The sequence below is a fragment of the Peromyscus eremicus genome, chromosome 14 (assembly GCF_949786415.1).
Source record: "Peromyscus eremicus chromosome 14, PerEre_H2_v1, whole genome shotgun sequence".
Classification (NCBI taxonomy): Eukaryota; Metazoa; Chordata; class Mammalia; order Rodentia; family Cricetidae; genus Peromyscus; species Peromyscus eremicus.
In genome coordinates, this window is record NC_081430.1 from 60149861 (window position 1) to 60163853 (window position 13993).

Sequence of the window (13993 nt, forward strand, 5' to 3'; positions counted from 1 at the left end):
GTAAACACAGAGATTTATATTGGTTACAAACTGTATGGCCGTGGCAGGCTTCTTGCTAACTGTTCTTATAGCTTAAATTAATCCATTTCTATAAGTCTATACCTTGCCACATGGCTTGTGGCTTACTGGCATCTTCATATGCTGTTTGTCATCGTGGCGGCTGGCAGTGTCTCTCTGACTCAGCCTTCCACTTCCCAGCTTTATTCTCCTCCTTGTCCCGCCTACACTTCCTGCCTAGCCAATGGCCAATCAGTGTTTTATTTATTGACTAATTAGCAACACATTTGCCATACAGAACATCCCACAGCACTCCCCCCCCCTTTTTTTTTTCAAAAAGGAAGGTTTTAACCTTAACAAAGTAAAATTACATATAATTTGGGAATTTGGGCGTAGCTTCTCTTACTACTTCCTGCTGGAGGGGGGCGCTGTATCTTATGGGGAAACAAAGAAAATTTTAGAATTATGGAATAGTCCATGAGGCTGTATCGTCTGAGCCAGATGCCTTCAAACTGTTCTGGATGTTGGATCATCTGGGCCATGGTGTCTTTGCAGACCTCTCAGGGGGTCTTGGCTGGTCAAACCTGATGTATCTTAATCTGGAACAAATCCATAGCCTTTGGCTTTCTGTGGGAACAAAAGAGACTCTTTTCCAAAGCAACATATCCTTATATCCAAAATTTGAAGTCAAGGTATCTTTAAAGTATACATATTGGTTTAACTCAGCTTCCTTTACAATCAAATATCTCTCTGCAGTTAAGAATCCCAAAGACGACACAATCCAGATTCTCTGTGTAATATTCATCTTTACGTGGCTTATTTTCTATATTAATTTTACTGTCTCTTTAAAGACTTTATTTTTTAAAACTACGTATTTGTTTATATAACTGTATATATCACCTTTTTTGTCTCTTTCAAGCCTACATATATTTCACACACATTGTAAACTATTACATCTGAATCTGTCTTATTGTTTATCTATTGCTTTAAACTGCAGCAGCTGTGGCTGCTGGCTCCGCCCACCTCAGCTTCCCAACATGGCGGTGGTTCGTTTTCCACCAGCTCTGGGAGCTATTGTGGGTCTCTATGCTTTTATCCAAGCAGCATGTAGCCCAAAAACCTCTTTTTTTTTTTTGTACTAGCAAAGGCTAAATCCACCATGCAGCTTAATGTGCCACTTGCAAAGGCCTCATTCCCGCCAGTAGCTCAAACCAGCAGCTGCCACTCATTTGAGAGAGACAATTAGGAAGCTGTTTTTAGCTCTGTTTTAGAGTCTTTTCTCAGATTTTAGGTGGAAACTCTTGCCACCACGTTGGATGCCATTTGTAACTAGAGTTTTCCTGCTTGCCCACAGTCAGGACAAATCTCTCTCACCTGCCAGTCCCACAGCCACTCAGACCCGACCAAGTAAACACAGAGATTTATATTGCTTTCAAACTGTATGGCCGTGGCAGGCTTCTTGCTAACTGTTCTTACAGCTTAAATTAATCCATTTCTATAAATCTATACCTTGCCACATGGCTCGTGGCTTACCGGCATCTTCCCATGCTGTTTGTCATCGTGGCGGCTGGCAGTGTCTCTCTGACTCAGCCTTCCACTTCCCAGCTTTATTCTCCTCCTTGTCCCGCCTACACTTCCTGCCTAGCCAATGGCCAATCAGTGTTTTATTTATTGACTAATTAGCAACACATTTGCCATACAGAACATCCCACAGAGATCCGCCTGGCTCTGCCTCCCAAGTGCTGGGATTAAAGGCGTGCGCCACCGCCGCCCGGCAGACTCTATACTTTAAAAACAAATCTTACACAGCCTGTTTTTTTTTTTTTCTTTAAAAGGAGTGAGTTGTATACAGGGAGCGTAAATGCTTTATAGACAAGGAAAAAACTGCACTAAAGCCAACTTATTCATCATCATCTTCATCTTCCTTCTCCTCTTCACCCTCTTCATCTTCCTCATCTTCCTCTTCCTTCTTTTCCTTGCTCTTTTCGGCCTTGACCACCCCCTTTTTCACGGTGTCGGGTTTCCTTCAGCTCTGGAGGCAGCCGTATCCTTTCTGTATTTTCCTTTGGCTCAGCAGCCTTCTCCTCACTGGCTGCCTGTTGTCTGCAGTGGGGTTGCTCACACCTCTCCCAGCGTCTTTGCAACGTCACTGATGGACAAGCCAGGGTGCTCTCCTTTGATTTGGGGCCGATACTCAGAAGAGAACAAGAAGAAGGCCGAAGGAGCCTCATGGGTGCACTGGGGTCCTTGAACTTCCTTTCGGTTTCCCCTTTGGGGGATGTAGGTTTTCATTTCTCTTTCATAACGAGCCTTGTCAGCCTTTGCCATGTCTTCAGATTCCCCCTTTTCTTTAGCAGACGTGGTCTTCCACCTTCCTGAGCACTTCTTCGAGAACTCTGAGGAGTTGACAGAAGCATCTGGGGCTGCTTCTTGGGTTCCTCCTGGCAAGTTTACACAGAGAATGCGTATGAGGACATTTTGCCTGTTGGCTCCTTAGGACCCTTTACCTGTGTTTTGTTGATTTTCCTCCACAAGGCACAGTCGCCCAGTGCCCGACCCGCTCTCGCTTGTCCCAGCGCTGTCTCTATGGAGCTCAATGTATGGCAATGGCTGTTGTGTGGGGTTACTTTTAATGGTGGATTCATACCCTTCAAGCTTTTCTTCTGACCTTGTAAGAGAATAACCTTTGTGGAAAGCTGAGGAGGAGATGCCTGAGAAGGGAAATGGGCCTCCTTTTTCAATCTGAGCTCAGTTTGAATGTAAAACATTACACCATTTTTGGAGAAAACAATGTATTATTAATTATTTTAAAGATTTAATTTTTTGGTTAAGGTATAAATCCAATAATTAAGCTTAGTTTTTTGGTATGGATAGTTATTTAGATTTGGTAGGGGTTGTTTTTGTTGTCATGGTGCTACTAAAGAGGCCTTGTTGCTCTGGCAACATCAAGTGTGACTCACAGGACTCGACTACATCTATTTTGAAGGTTGCTACCTTCAAAGACAGAACATTTAGGCCGGGCGGTGGTGGCGCACGCCTTTAATCCCAGCACTCGGGAGGCAGAGCCAGGCGGATCTCTGTGAGTTCGAGGCCAGCCTGGGCTAACAAGTGAGTTCCAGGAAAGGCGCAAAACTACACAGAGAAACCCTGTCTCGAAAAAACAAAAACAAACAAACAAACAAACAAAGACAGAACATTTATAAGAAGAAAAAAAAAAAAACCAAAACCAAAACCCTGAAAGCCCTTGCCACACTATCTAAACTACGGCCCTTCTCCATGTAGCACAAGTTGTCACATGACATTTTTAGGTCACTGGCTGAAGCAACACAGGTCAAGACCATCTTGCCATGAGCTTGATCTTACTTGAACTCACTATGTAGATTAGGCCGGCCTCAAACTCAGAGACCCACTTGTCTCTGCCTCCAAGTGCTGAGATTAAAGGTGTGCACCACCACATCTGGTTGGATAGTGCCTGCATTTCACATTTAGAAACGTTATGTTCTGCATGTCAGCCAGTTGACACTGACTTTAGCTTGAAAGTCCATTCAGTATATCTTGTGAAACCTCTGGATTTCTGTTAGATTTTAGACTTGTTTGATGATATGATGAGACAGATGAAAAGAACAACAGTTTTAATGGTTCTTGTATTCTACTTTATATAATTTTTTTTTTTTTTCAAGACGGGGTTTTTCTGTGTTGTTTTGGTGCCTGTCCTGGATCATGCTCTATAGACCAGGCTGGCCTTGAACTCACAGAGATCCACCTGGCTTTGCCTCTTGAGTGCTGGGATTAAAGGCATATACCACCACAGCCCGGCTTATATAAAATATTTTAATAACTTAGAATAAGGAAAAAATGAGAACAGCATGTTTTGAGGTTGTAGTATTTCCCATCTACTTCTAGGCTTCAGTTTGTCACATGTAATTTGTTGGTTTTCCTTAAATTATCATTGATGTCTGTCTTTTTATTTTGTTTATAAAAAACCAACAGCCACACGGCTGTGAACATTTCTGCTCCCTGGTTTCCTGTCCACCCTGGGGCATGTGCGTAAAGGCAAGGCTTGACCTGTGCTGGGTCTGCGTCAGCCTGTGACCTAAAAATGTCAGGTGACATCTTGTGCTACATGGAGAAGGGCCGTAGTTTAGATAGTGTGGCAAGGGCTTTTGGTTTTGTTTGTTTGTTTGTTTTTTTTTCTTATAAATGTTCTGTCTTTGAAGGTAGCAACCTTCAAAATAGATGTAGTCAAGTCCTGTAATTCACATTGATGTTGCTAGAGCAACAAGGGCTCCTTTAGTAGCACCATGGACCAGGCTCAAGCTTTCTTAGCAAAAATATAGACCTTCGACCTTTTCTGTCGTCCTGAAAGAGTCATCTTCACTCTCCATCCTTGAATAGTCGTTCTCTCAGCCTCATTCCTACTCAGTCCTGGTGCTTGCCTGGTCCTCTGCCCCTGCTGTGTCTGTCCTCACAGGTATGGTGGCTTCTTCTTTCCTGACCACAGGAGAGCAAGGACAACACAAGTCTTAAAGGCTTCAGGACATGTGGGTGTCCCTGAGAGCAGGGTGGGGCTTTCCAGCTCAGATTTCGCCAGAACTGGAGGCCGTTGCCTGGGCTGTGAGGATGGCAGGGTTCGGTTATCCTTATTTCTCAAATAAAATGGTTTAACATTAAAAAAAAAAAAGCTTCAGGGGAAAAAAGCATTGTGTGGTAGCTCATGCCTGTAATTCCAGTATTCAGGGGATAGAGGCAGGAGAATGGGGTTCAAGGTCATCCTTGACTACATAGAGAGTTCAAGGCCAATTTGGGCTACATGAGATCCAGTCTCAAAAAAACCAAAGCAAACGTTCTCATTCTTTCTCTTTCTCTTTCTCTCTTTCTCTCTTTCTCTCTTTCTCTCTCTCTCTCTCTTTCTCTCTCTCTCTCTCTCTCTCTCTCTCTCTCTCTCTCTCTCACACACACACACACACACACACACACACACACACACACACAGTCTCTGTCTGTTTCTGTCTCTGTCTCTGTCTCTCTCTCTCTCATATGAATGTGCAAAAACCAAACCAAACCAGAGAAATTGGGAGCCACAGTGAGTGAGAGTAAGATACAGTAATGGAGAGCTTCCATTTCAGTGAGCTCGTCAGTGTGGGGAAGGTAGTCAGAGGCCTGCACAGAGCAGGACAAGGGATAGCTTAGAAGGAAACTCTTTCCCAGGAAGGAGTCGTTTTCCTCGAGAGAGATTAACAGATCTTGATCGCTGGCTGTGAGGTGAAGAACAACCACACACACTCTGATCCAGATCCAGAAAAAGATGGGGCCAGAGAAATGTGGGGGAGGACCTGGGCTTGATCTCTAGTGTCACCCAAAACATTTAAATATGTCTATATATAGAATAGGGGCTGGGGTACAAGGCCTGGGGTTTGATCCCCAGCACCACAAAATAAAAAAAAAAATAACAATTTAATCATACATTGTTAGACTAATTGTGGAAAAAGAAGAGTGACCCCATGTTTTTAAGGTGAGAGCAGGGAGGAGCTGTAAGTATAGGAAGGGATGAGAGAGGGACGAGAAGTTGAAACATGGAGGGAGAGGTGTTCCCAGACAGGGTGATCTGGGAGAGGGACAGGAAGGCTTAGGAGTTTGTTGTGAATGTTTATCTGTGAAAGTTCTATGCATGAACTCCAATGTTGTGTTCTTTGCCAAGTGGTAACTAGAGGCAGCTTAGATTATGGGACAGCCAGCACAGGTACACAGATTCTCAAGAGAACATTAAATGGTTGGGACCAGACAGACACCATAGCAAACATTTTTTTAGCAAAGCAAACAAGCCCCTTTAACCACACCAATAGCTTGTAAGTTATGTTTGACTTATCATTTTGTAGCAAGGGATGTACACTTCATCACTTGTGCACACCACCGAATCTCACATGAGTGAGCCACTATTGAATCAGGTGCAGAAATCTGTGTGTGTCAGATTTGTTAACTTAGGAGGAAATGTAGGCCAACAGTGTTGGTGACTGGGATGGAAGTCTGCATCATTAATAGTGGACTCTCCAAGGGGAGGAACTGTTGGTCTGTATACATGTGTGCACTAGCCTCTGTGTGTGTGTCTACAATCCATATACACAGATTAGATAGGTCATAGACTTGTTTAACTTTTATCTTTTCAGCTAAGAAATAACTTTGTTTTGTCTGAATACAGGTCTAAGGTCACCATTGGCTAAGTTAAGCAATGTTACGTGCATCTCAGAGACAACTTACAAATATCCTGATTTGCCTATAAATCGGTGCAAAGAAGAGGTAAAATTAATTTTTCCTAATGTGATTTTGCTGCTGGAATAAATAGATGAAGCATAACACTGTTGGTACTGTGGGTGGGGGCTTCATGTGCACAGGCCAGAAGAAAAGTCAGTAGCATCTATCACCCAAAACCACCTCCACAAAGCCCCAGGTTGAGCTTGTCTGTGCCCTGCTCAGACTCACCTGTGCCCTGTCACACTGACAGCCAACAGTGGTATACCCTCACTTCCCTGGGGGAGCTTTTTGTTAAGGAACACATAGCAAATCTTGCTATGGAGAAGGAATACACCCCAGCATTTGCACTGGGGTTTCCTGTGGTCTGCTACTCCCTTTCCTGCTTACTGGTTGATTTAATCAGACATGTACACATTCTTTTGTTACCAGTGCAAGCTACCTCCAGCAGTAGGATGCTTAGGTTTTTAGGTAGTTATATGTTATTAAACATGGTTAAAAGTAAGAATATTTAAACCATTATTAGTTATTTTAGTGAAAAAGTTTTAGATAAAATAGGAAATATTCCAAACTTTATTTTTATTTTGCTGAAGATTAAATAATGCTTTATGGAGTGGATATACTTCATTAGTTTTAGATTCTGAAATTCAAATTGATTTGTACTTGCTGACCATCGCTGACTGTTAGAAAGGGTGATTAGGATTTTATGATACTGCTTATATACTGTAAGGGAAAGTGTAGTTAGTTATTTCAAATTCATCTGAAGAAGCCTGGCTGTAGTGGCACATGTCTTTAATCCTAGCACTCGGGAGGCAGAGTTAGGTGGATCTCTGTGAGTTTGAGGCCAGCCTGGTCTACAGAGTGAGTTCCAGGACAGCCAGGACTAATCAGAGAAACCCTGTCTCCAAAAAAAAAAAAAAAAAAAAATTTCATCTCAAGAATTTGAAATCAAAGTTTAAAGCCATGTGAATATAAAAACAGATTTTTTAAAAAGTAAAATTATATTTAGTCTCTTTATAAAGTTTTAAAATAATAGACATTTAGACTTAGAGCCATAGAAATCAAGTTTGAAATCTTTTTTTTTTAAAAAGAAGAAATGGAGCCGGTGGTGGTAACGCACACTTGTGGTCCCTGCACTCGGGAGGCAGAGGCGGGTGGATCTTTGAGTTTGAGGCCAGCCTGGTCTACAGAGTGAGTTCCAGGACAGCTAAGCCAGGGTTATACAGAGAAACCCTGTCTCCAAACACGTGTGTTTGCATGCACGTGCGCACACGCACTCACGCACGCACGCACGCACGCACGCATGCATGTGTGCACACACGAAGAACATATTGAGAACTGGAGCGCTGGCCTGGTCTTCACAGCTGTCAACAGTTATGCACTGGGTGCGGTGGTGCCCACTTGTAATTCCAGTACTCGGAGGCAGAGGACCACAGGGCTGCAGAGTGTGGCCTTATTTCATAACCAGCCAGCCCGCCAATCACCTAGTTATTGGTAATGGAATTGATTTTAAAAGTGGGAACCATTTTTAGTCCTCTTGTTTTGTGATGTCGAGGTGGCTGACTGAAGCCTTCTTAAGACGGACAGTACTCCACACTGCTGTCTAACCTGTGCTAACTGAAGCCTTCTTCAGATGATAGTACTCCACACTGCTGTCTAACCTGTGCTAACTGAAGCCTTCTTAAGACGGACAGTACTCCACACTGCTGTCTGACCTGGGCCAATTGTGAGAGTGATTGTTTTTCAATTACAGGTTATTTCTTTGATAGAAAGCAACTCTGTGGTGATCATACACGGTGCCACAGGGAGCGGTAAGAGCACACAGCTCCCACAGTACATCCTGGACCACTATACTCAGCGCTCTGCCTTCTGCAACATAGTGGTTACGCAGCCTCGGAAAATAGGGGCCAGCAGCATCGCCAGGTGGATCAGTAAGGAGCGCTCCTGGACTCTAGGTGGCTTGGTGGGCTATCAGGTGAGACGCAGAGAGAAAGTGAACTTTCTCTTTGTTCATTTTTTTTCACTCTCTGTAAGTTGATGTCAGTGTGTAACTTTCTACTGGGAATTAAATGGCGGAATTGTGGCATAATTAAAAACAGTGAAACTAAAATTCTTGAAAATAATTTTGAATCTTCTCCAGTTGAAAAGGAGAGAAGGGAGAATTCTTAGAATAGAATGGTGCTTTTTAATATTTAATCTTTTTAATTATACCTTTATAGTCTATAAGGTCTTGTCACATGAAAATACTGTAGGTAGCATCACTGGATAAGCTAATTCCTGCCCAAAACAGAAGAAAAAAGTCATTTGAGAACCCAACTTATATTTGGACCCTAAATATCTTCTGAAATAGTGATTTTTATTCCTTTCCTTAGGTGAAATGGCTATAACTTGTTTGGGTAGGTAAGTGGGAGCCATTGAAACCTGTTTTTCTTCCCCTCTTTTCCTTCCTCAACTTTAGGTAGGGCTAGAGAAAATAGCGACAGAAGACACTAGGTTAATTTACATGACCACTGGAGTCCTGCTTCAGAAAATTGTAAGTGCCAAGAGTTTGATGGAATTCACACATGTCTTCATTGACGAGGTGAGTACTCTGCTATTGGGCAGGTCCTTATTCCCAGAGCGCAGTGTGGGCTGCCATCTTTGTGTCCCACAACAAGGGCCTGATCTTGCCTTTGTACTCGTGAATGTGAATTATCTGCTTTGCCTTTCAAAATATAGGTGGGAAGATTGCCTTTTAGAGCAGCGCTCCACAGGCAGGTTGTGGCCCCAGATCAGGTCTGGCACCTGCTCTTTGTGAAGGAGATTTTACTGAGCAGTTTCCGTCACTTGTTCTTGTGCAGTCTGGGGTGCCTGGGTCTGTGTCTCAGCACAGTGCAGCCGTTGTGCTGGCTCCCCACGCTGCTGGAGAGTGCTGTCCTCAGCCCCCACATGGAGGCAGACTCTCTGCCTAATCAATCAAGGATGACAGTAGTTTACAAAAGTTGAGCTGAGGGTGTAGTTCAGAGGTAGAGTGCTTACCTAGCATATGAGAGGCCCTGAGTTCAAACCCCAGCCCTGTAGGAAACACTTTAATAAAGGTAAGATGCACTAATCTACTCTGAGGAAGAGCTGAGTCATGGTACACTATCGTGAACTCTGGTTTTGTGCCTGCTTTAGCTTTCTTTTTTCTAACTTTAATTTTTTCTTTCTTGAGACAGTTTCTCTGTGTAGTTTTGGTGCCTGTCCTGGATCTCTCTGTAGACCAGGTGGCCTCGAACTCACAGAGATCCACCTGGCTCTGTCTCCTGAGTGCTGAGATTAAAGGCGTGCACCTCCACCGCCCAGCCTAACTTTAAAATTTGTATTTGTATGTGTGTGTTCTGCTGTGCCATGTACACTATTTTGGAAGTTGGTTCTCCAGCTATGGGTTCTGAGGTCTGAACTCAATTCATCAGGCTGGCACTTTTACCCACAAATCCATATTATTATTATTATTACTTAGTTTTTGAGATAGGGTCTTGCTTTGTAGCCCAGGCTAGCCTGGAATTCATGATCCTCCTGCTTCGTCTTCCCAAGGCTTGGGATTACTACTGTCATGTGTCATGACAAAAGCTTGTCTTAGCTTTCCTAATTATTTCCTGATTATCTCCTTCATCTGCCCTTTTTTAGACTTGCCTCATTAGGACAGAATATTTAACTGGTGTTCATCTTTTCTTTCTTTTTCCTTCTTTCCTTTTTCCCTTCTTTCCTCCCTCCCTTCTTTTCTTTTTTGAGACATTGTCTCATTGTGTATCCCTGGCTGGCCTGGAACTTGCTATGTAAACTAGGCTGGCACCCAAATCATGGAGATCTGCCTGTCTGTCTGTCCTGAGATTAAGAGTGTGCACCACTATAATGGGTGCACATTTCATATTTGTTCATATTTTCAACAAGTGTTTCAAGATATAGGATGCTCTGTGTTACAGCTTTCTCAGAAGATTTCGAAATGGCCCATACTGTCCTCCTGCCCCCCCCCCCCATTTTTGTAAAATCATGCTGTCCTAAGAAATTCAACTCATTTTTTAGAAGAGTTGGAAAGATGTGAGTGGGGCTGGGGTGCTTAGCAGATTCTGAAATCTGACCATTGCTAACCCTGTCTTTGAGGGGGAGGTCTTGCTGTGTTCCTGTGCTGTGTATGGTCGTGAACAGTAGCAAATGCATCCCGGTGGAGCTTTGTGGATGTACTGTGGCCTTGAACACATTTCCTTGGTTGTGTAGCACTGCAGGTGTTTGAGGAGAGGATAGGAAATGTAATTTCTTCCAAAGCCCTGGACAATGTGGTTCAGGGTTTTTCTTATCACTTGACAGTTTAGCAAGCCTTTACGTGGAAATCAAAGTCAGACCTAGTAGGCTGTGTACCGAAAGATGCTGGCGTTCACAGTGGCTGTCCCTGAGCCTGAGCCTGTCACTGTCACTGTAGTTGAACCACTTTACATGAAGGAAGCTGAAGTTTCATGAAGCTCTGTGGTCGGGCCACCTACCATGGATGGGATTGCTGCATGTCCTGGGGCTACTCCCTGATCCTGTAGTGCTAATCCCTGCATCTTCTATTTGATGACTTGTCTGCTCTGCACATATGTAAATGACATAGACAAACTATCCATACCATGTTGTTATCAACATTCACTCCTGAAGGTTAACAGAAGTAGGTTACTCTGCAAGAACAGGCAAAGGGGAGCAATGGAGTCCCTGCCCTCACCACAGTACTGCCTGCTTCCCGACCTGGGAATGAGTGAGGGAGATACCTGAAGCTTTAGTTTACACACAGTACCAAGCATCTTCTCAGTGATAATTTGGGTTTCAGAAGAAATGTAAGTTTGCACTATTCGAAATAGCCAGGCAGTTTAAGATGGGATGATAATGCTTCTGGCTTCTTGGTTCTTGAAAAAGAATAAACTAGTTCTGAGCACATCGTCCAGTAAGTATTTTTTTTTTTTTTACCTGTTGTAGAAGACAAGCAAGTTCTAGTTTCTCTTCTTAGCCTCTCACAGGTCCCAGGAGGCTGGTGTCTGCTGAGCTGTGTATCTGTGTTAAGGAAAGGCCTGTGGGGCCAGAGGTGATGCACAAATGTGTGTATTGGGGCAGCGGACCGAGTCCTCTAGAGGCAGAAGAATAGGAAGAGCTACCCTGGAGGACCAGAGAAGATGGGTTCAAGTGCAGAGGAAAGGCTGCAATGTTGTTACTGTTGTTGAGACAAGGTCCTTGAGTTCCTGATCCTCTTGCCTCTGCCTCTCAAATGCTGGGGTCACAAATGTGTTGGCTGAAGTTGTTACTCTTAAATTTAGGGATAGGACCTAATAGTTGAGTAATCACCTTGGGGACCCTTCATCGGCAATAGCTTTGATTTTTCTAAGCAAGGGAAGTGAGGCTTGTGTTGAGATGTTCTGGAGTTGGTGATAGGGTAGACGATCTTACTCAGGAAATTCTACGGTGTTCTGTGAAGATTTCTAGCTCTTGTCCATGATCAGCAAATAGCTTCCAGCTTTTGCCTTCTGCCATTTGCATTCTGGATTTCTGCTCAGTAGGAACTGAGGCACAAGCTAGCAGGGCCACAGGGAAAATGAGCCTTGTCCATCCTTGAGATTTAGTGGCTATTTCTCTTTGTTTGCAGGGAATTATCTGGATATAACCTTACTGTCCTTATGTGCTCTCTGTGGTTGGTTGTTTTTTGCTCTTTGCCTCTTGGAGGCCTGCCACCCAGCTCCAAATAAATACACACAGAGGCTTATTATTTCTTATGAATGCCAGGCCTTAGCTTGGCTTGTTTCTAGCCAGCTTTTCTTACATTATCCTGTCTGCCTTTTGCCTCTCAGCTTCTATCTCTGTTTCTGTATCCCTTTCTTTCACTCTTGCTCCATTGTAGTCGGATGTTTCTCTCCTGCCCGCCAGTTCCCAAATAACCAACACAGAGGCTTGTGTTTTTACAAATGCTTGGCCAATAGCTCAGGTTTGTTACTAGCTAAAGCTCACACTTAAATTAACCCATGATTCTTATCTATGTTTAGTCATGTTGCTTAGTACTTTTTCTTAGTAGAGCATTCTCATCTTGCTTTTCTGCATTTTCTGGCCACTCTCTGACTCTACCATTTCTCTTCCCAGAATTCTCCTAGTCTGGCTTTCATGCTCAATCTCTTCCTGCCCAGATATTGGCCAGTCGGCTTTTTATTAACCAGTGAGAGTAAGACATAATCATGGTATACAAAAAGGTTGTTCCACAGCAGTTCGTGGCTGGCCCCTTGGCATCCCCCTTTTCTTCTCTCTCCTACTTATTCTCTCTGCCTACCAGCCCTGCCTATCCTTTTTCCTGCCTCGCTGCAGGCTGTTCAGCTCTTTATTAGACCAATCAGGTGTTTTAGACGGGCAAAGTAACACAGCTTCTGAGTTAAACAAATGCAACATAAAAGAATGCAACACATCTTTGCATCATTACACAAATGTTCCACAGCATAAACAATGTGACACATCTTAAAATAATAGTCTAGAACAGCTCTCATATATCCTGACCTAACTGGGCTTCTTTTGGAAAAGGCCCCTTGACCCTACCTACCACTTTAGGTGAGGCAGGGTGGTATGGGTGGAGCAGTTACGGTGGCTAAGCCTGGGTCTCCATCTGAGGAGGACTCGAGCAGCTGCTTCCCATGTGTGCTGCTTTGTGGTCATGTTGAAGTTCTGCCTGCTTGCCCTAGACTCTGACCTTGCTTGATATGATTTACCAGCTTCTGATGGGCCCGTCTTTCCCAGGACCAACCTCTTAGCTATCCTATGAGCTTCAGTTCTTTTTATCATGGAACATGACTTGCTGCTCCTTAGTCAGCATTAGACTGGTACCTATTCAACCCCACACCTGTTAGAATAACAAACCATGGCAGAGGGTTCAGCAGGGACTGCTTAGGCAGTGTTGCTGATAAGTGGGCCGGGCTGAGGGGGCTCACCAGTGCTCTGCCCTAATGTCAGTGGGTCCTAAAGAGAAATATTGAGGGTGACAGTGACCCATGTGATAGCCTTTGGCTTGTGGGCAGATATTCTTTGCTTACTCTTAGTCAGGACAGGAGTGATTCCCCTGAAAAGCTGTACTGACCTGCCTGAGAAACCTAGTTTAGCTGAAAGTCTACCACGGGCATGAAAGCCCTCTTTACTCTCTCATCAAGTAACATGTGCATCCTTTTGTAAATTCCATCTTCGTGTGTGTGGTATGCATGTGTATATGCATGCTTGCTTGTATGTTGGCACAGGTATGTGTGGGTGCATGTGCATATGCAGCTCATTCATATGGAAGTTTAAGGTTGATATCTGGAATCATCACTCTCCACCGTATTCATTGAGACAGGGTCTTTTCAGTCAAACCCAGAGCTTGCCTATATGAACAGCCAGCTTCCTCTGAGGATTCTCTGTCTCCACCATCTGATTCTGGGATTATAGACTCAGTGTGTTCACCTAGTATTTACATGGATTCTGAGAATCTGAACTCTGATTTTCATGCTTGTGCAACAAATTATTTAAGCACTGAGCAGTCTCCGCCGCTCTGACATGTGCATTCTTGATGCCATGGGAGGGTGCTCTCTTCATTTTGTAGGTGCATGAACGAACCGAGGAAATGGATTTCCTGCTGTTGGTAGTCCGTAAGCTCTTGAGGACAAATTCACGTTTTGTGAAGGTAAATTTTAAATTTCATTCTGTTTCTCTCATTTTAAATTTGGTACTATGCTGATTGGTTTTTGTCAATGTGATATAA

The 13993-nt window shown here is 43.7% G+C and overlaps 1 protein-coding gene across 3 annotated transcripts in view; it reads left to right on the forward strand.

The window, feature by feature from the left end:
- Tdrd9 (tudor domain containing 9) overlaps nucleotides 1-13993 on the forward strand; it is a 98622-nt gene that overhangs the window by 23068 nt on the left and 61561 nt on the right. For all 3 annotated transcript variants that reach the window (XR_009382832.1, XM_059279544.1, XM_059279545.1), the window contains exons 3-6: nucleotides 6194-6291; nucleotides 7997-8218; nucleotides 8702-8824; nucleotides 13835-13915. Coding sequence is in view for 2 of the 3 variants with exons in the window: in XM_059279544.1 (XP_059135527.1) it covers nucleotides 6194-6291; nucleotides 7997-8218; nucleotides 8702-8824; nucleotides 13835-13915 (524 nt within the window). In the remaining variant the exon portion in view is untranslated. The remainder of the gene's footprint in view (nucleotides 1-6193; nucleotides 6292-7996; nucleotides 8219-8701; nucleotides 8825-13834; nucleotides 13916-13993) is intronic.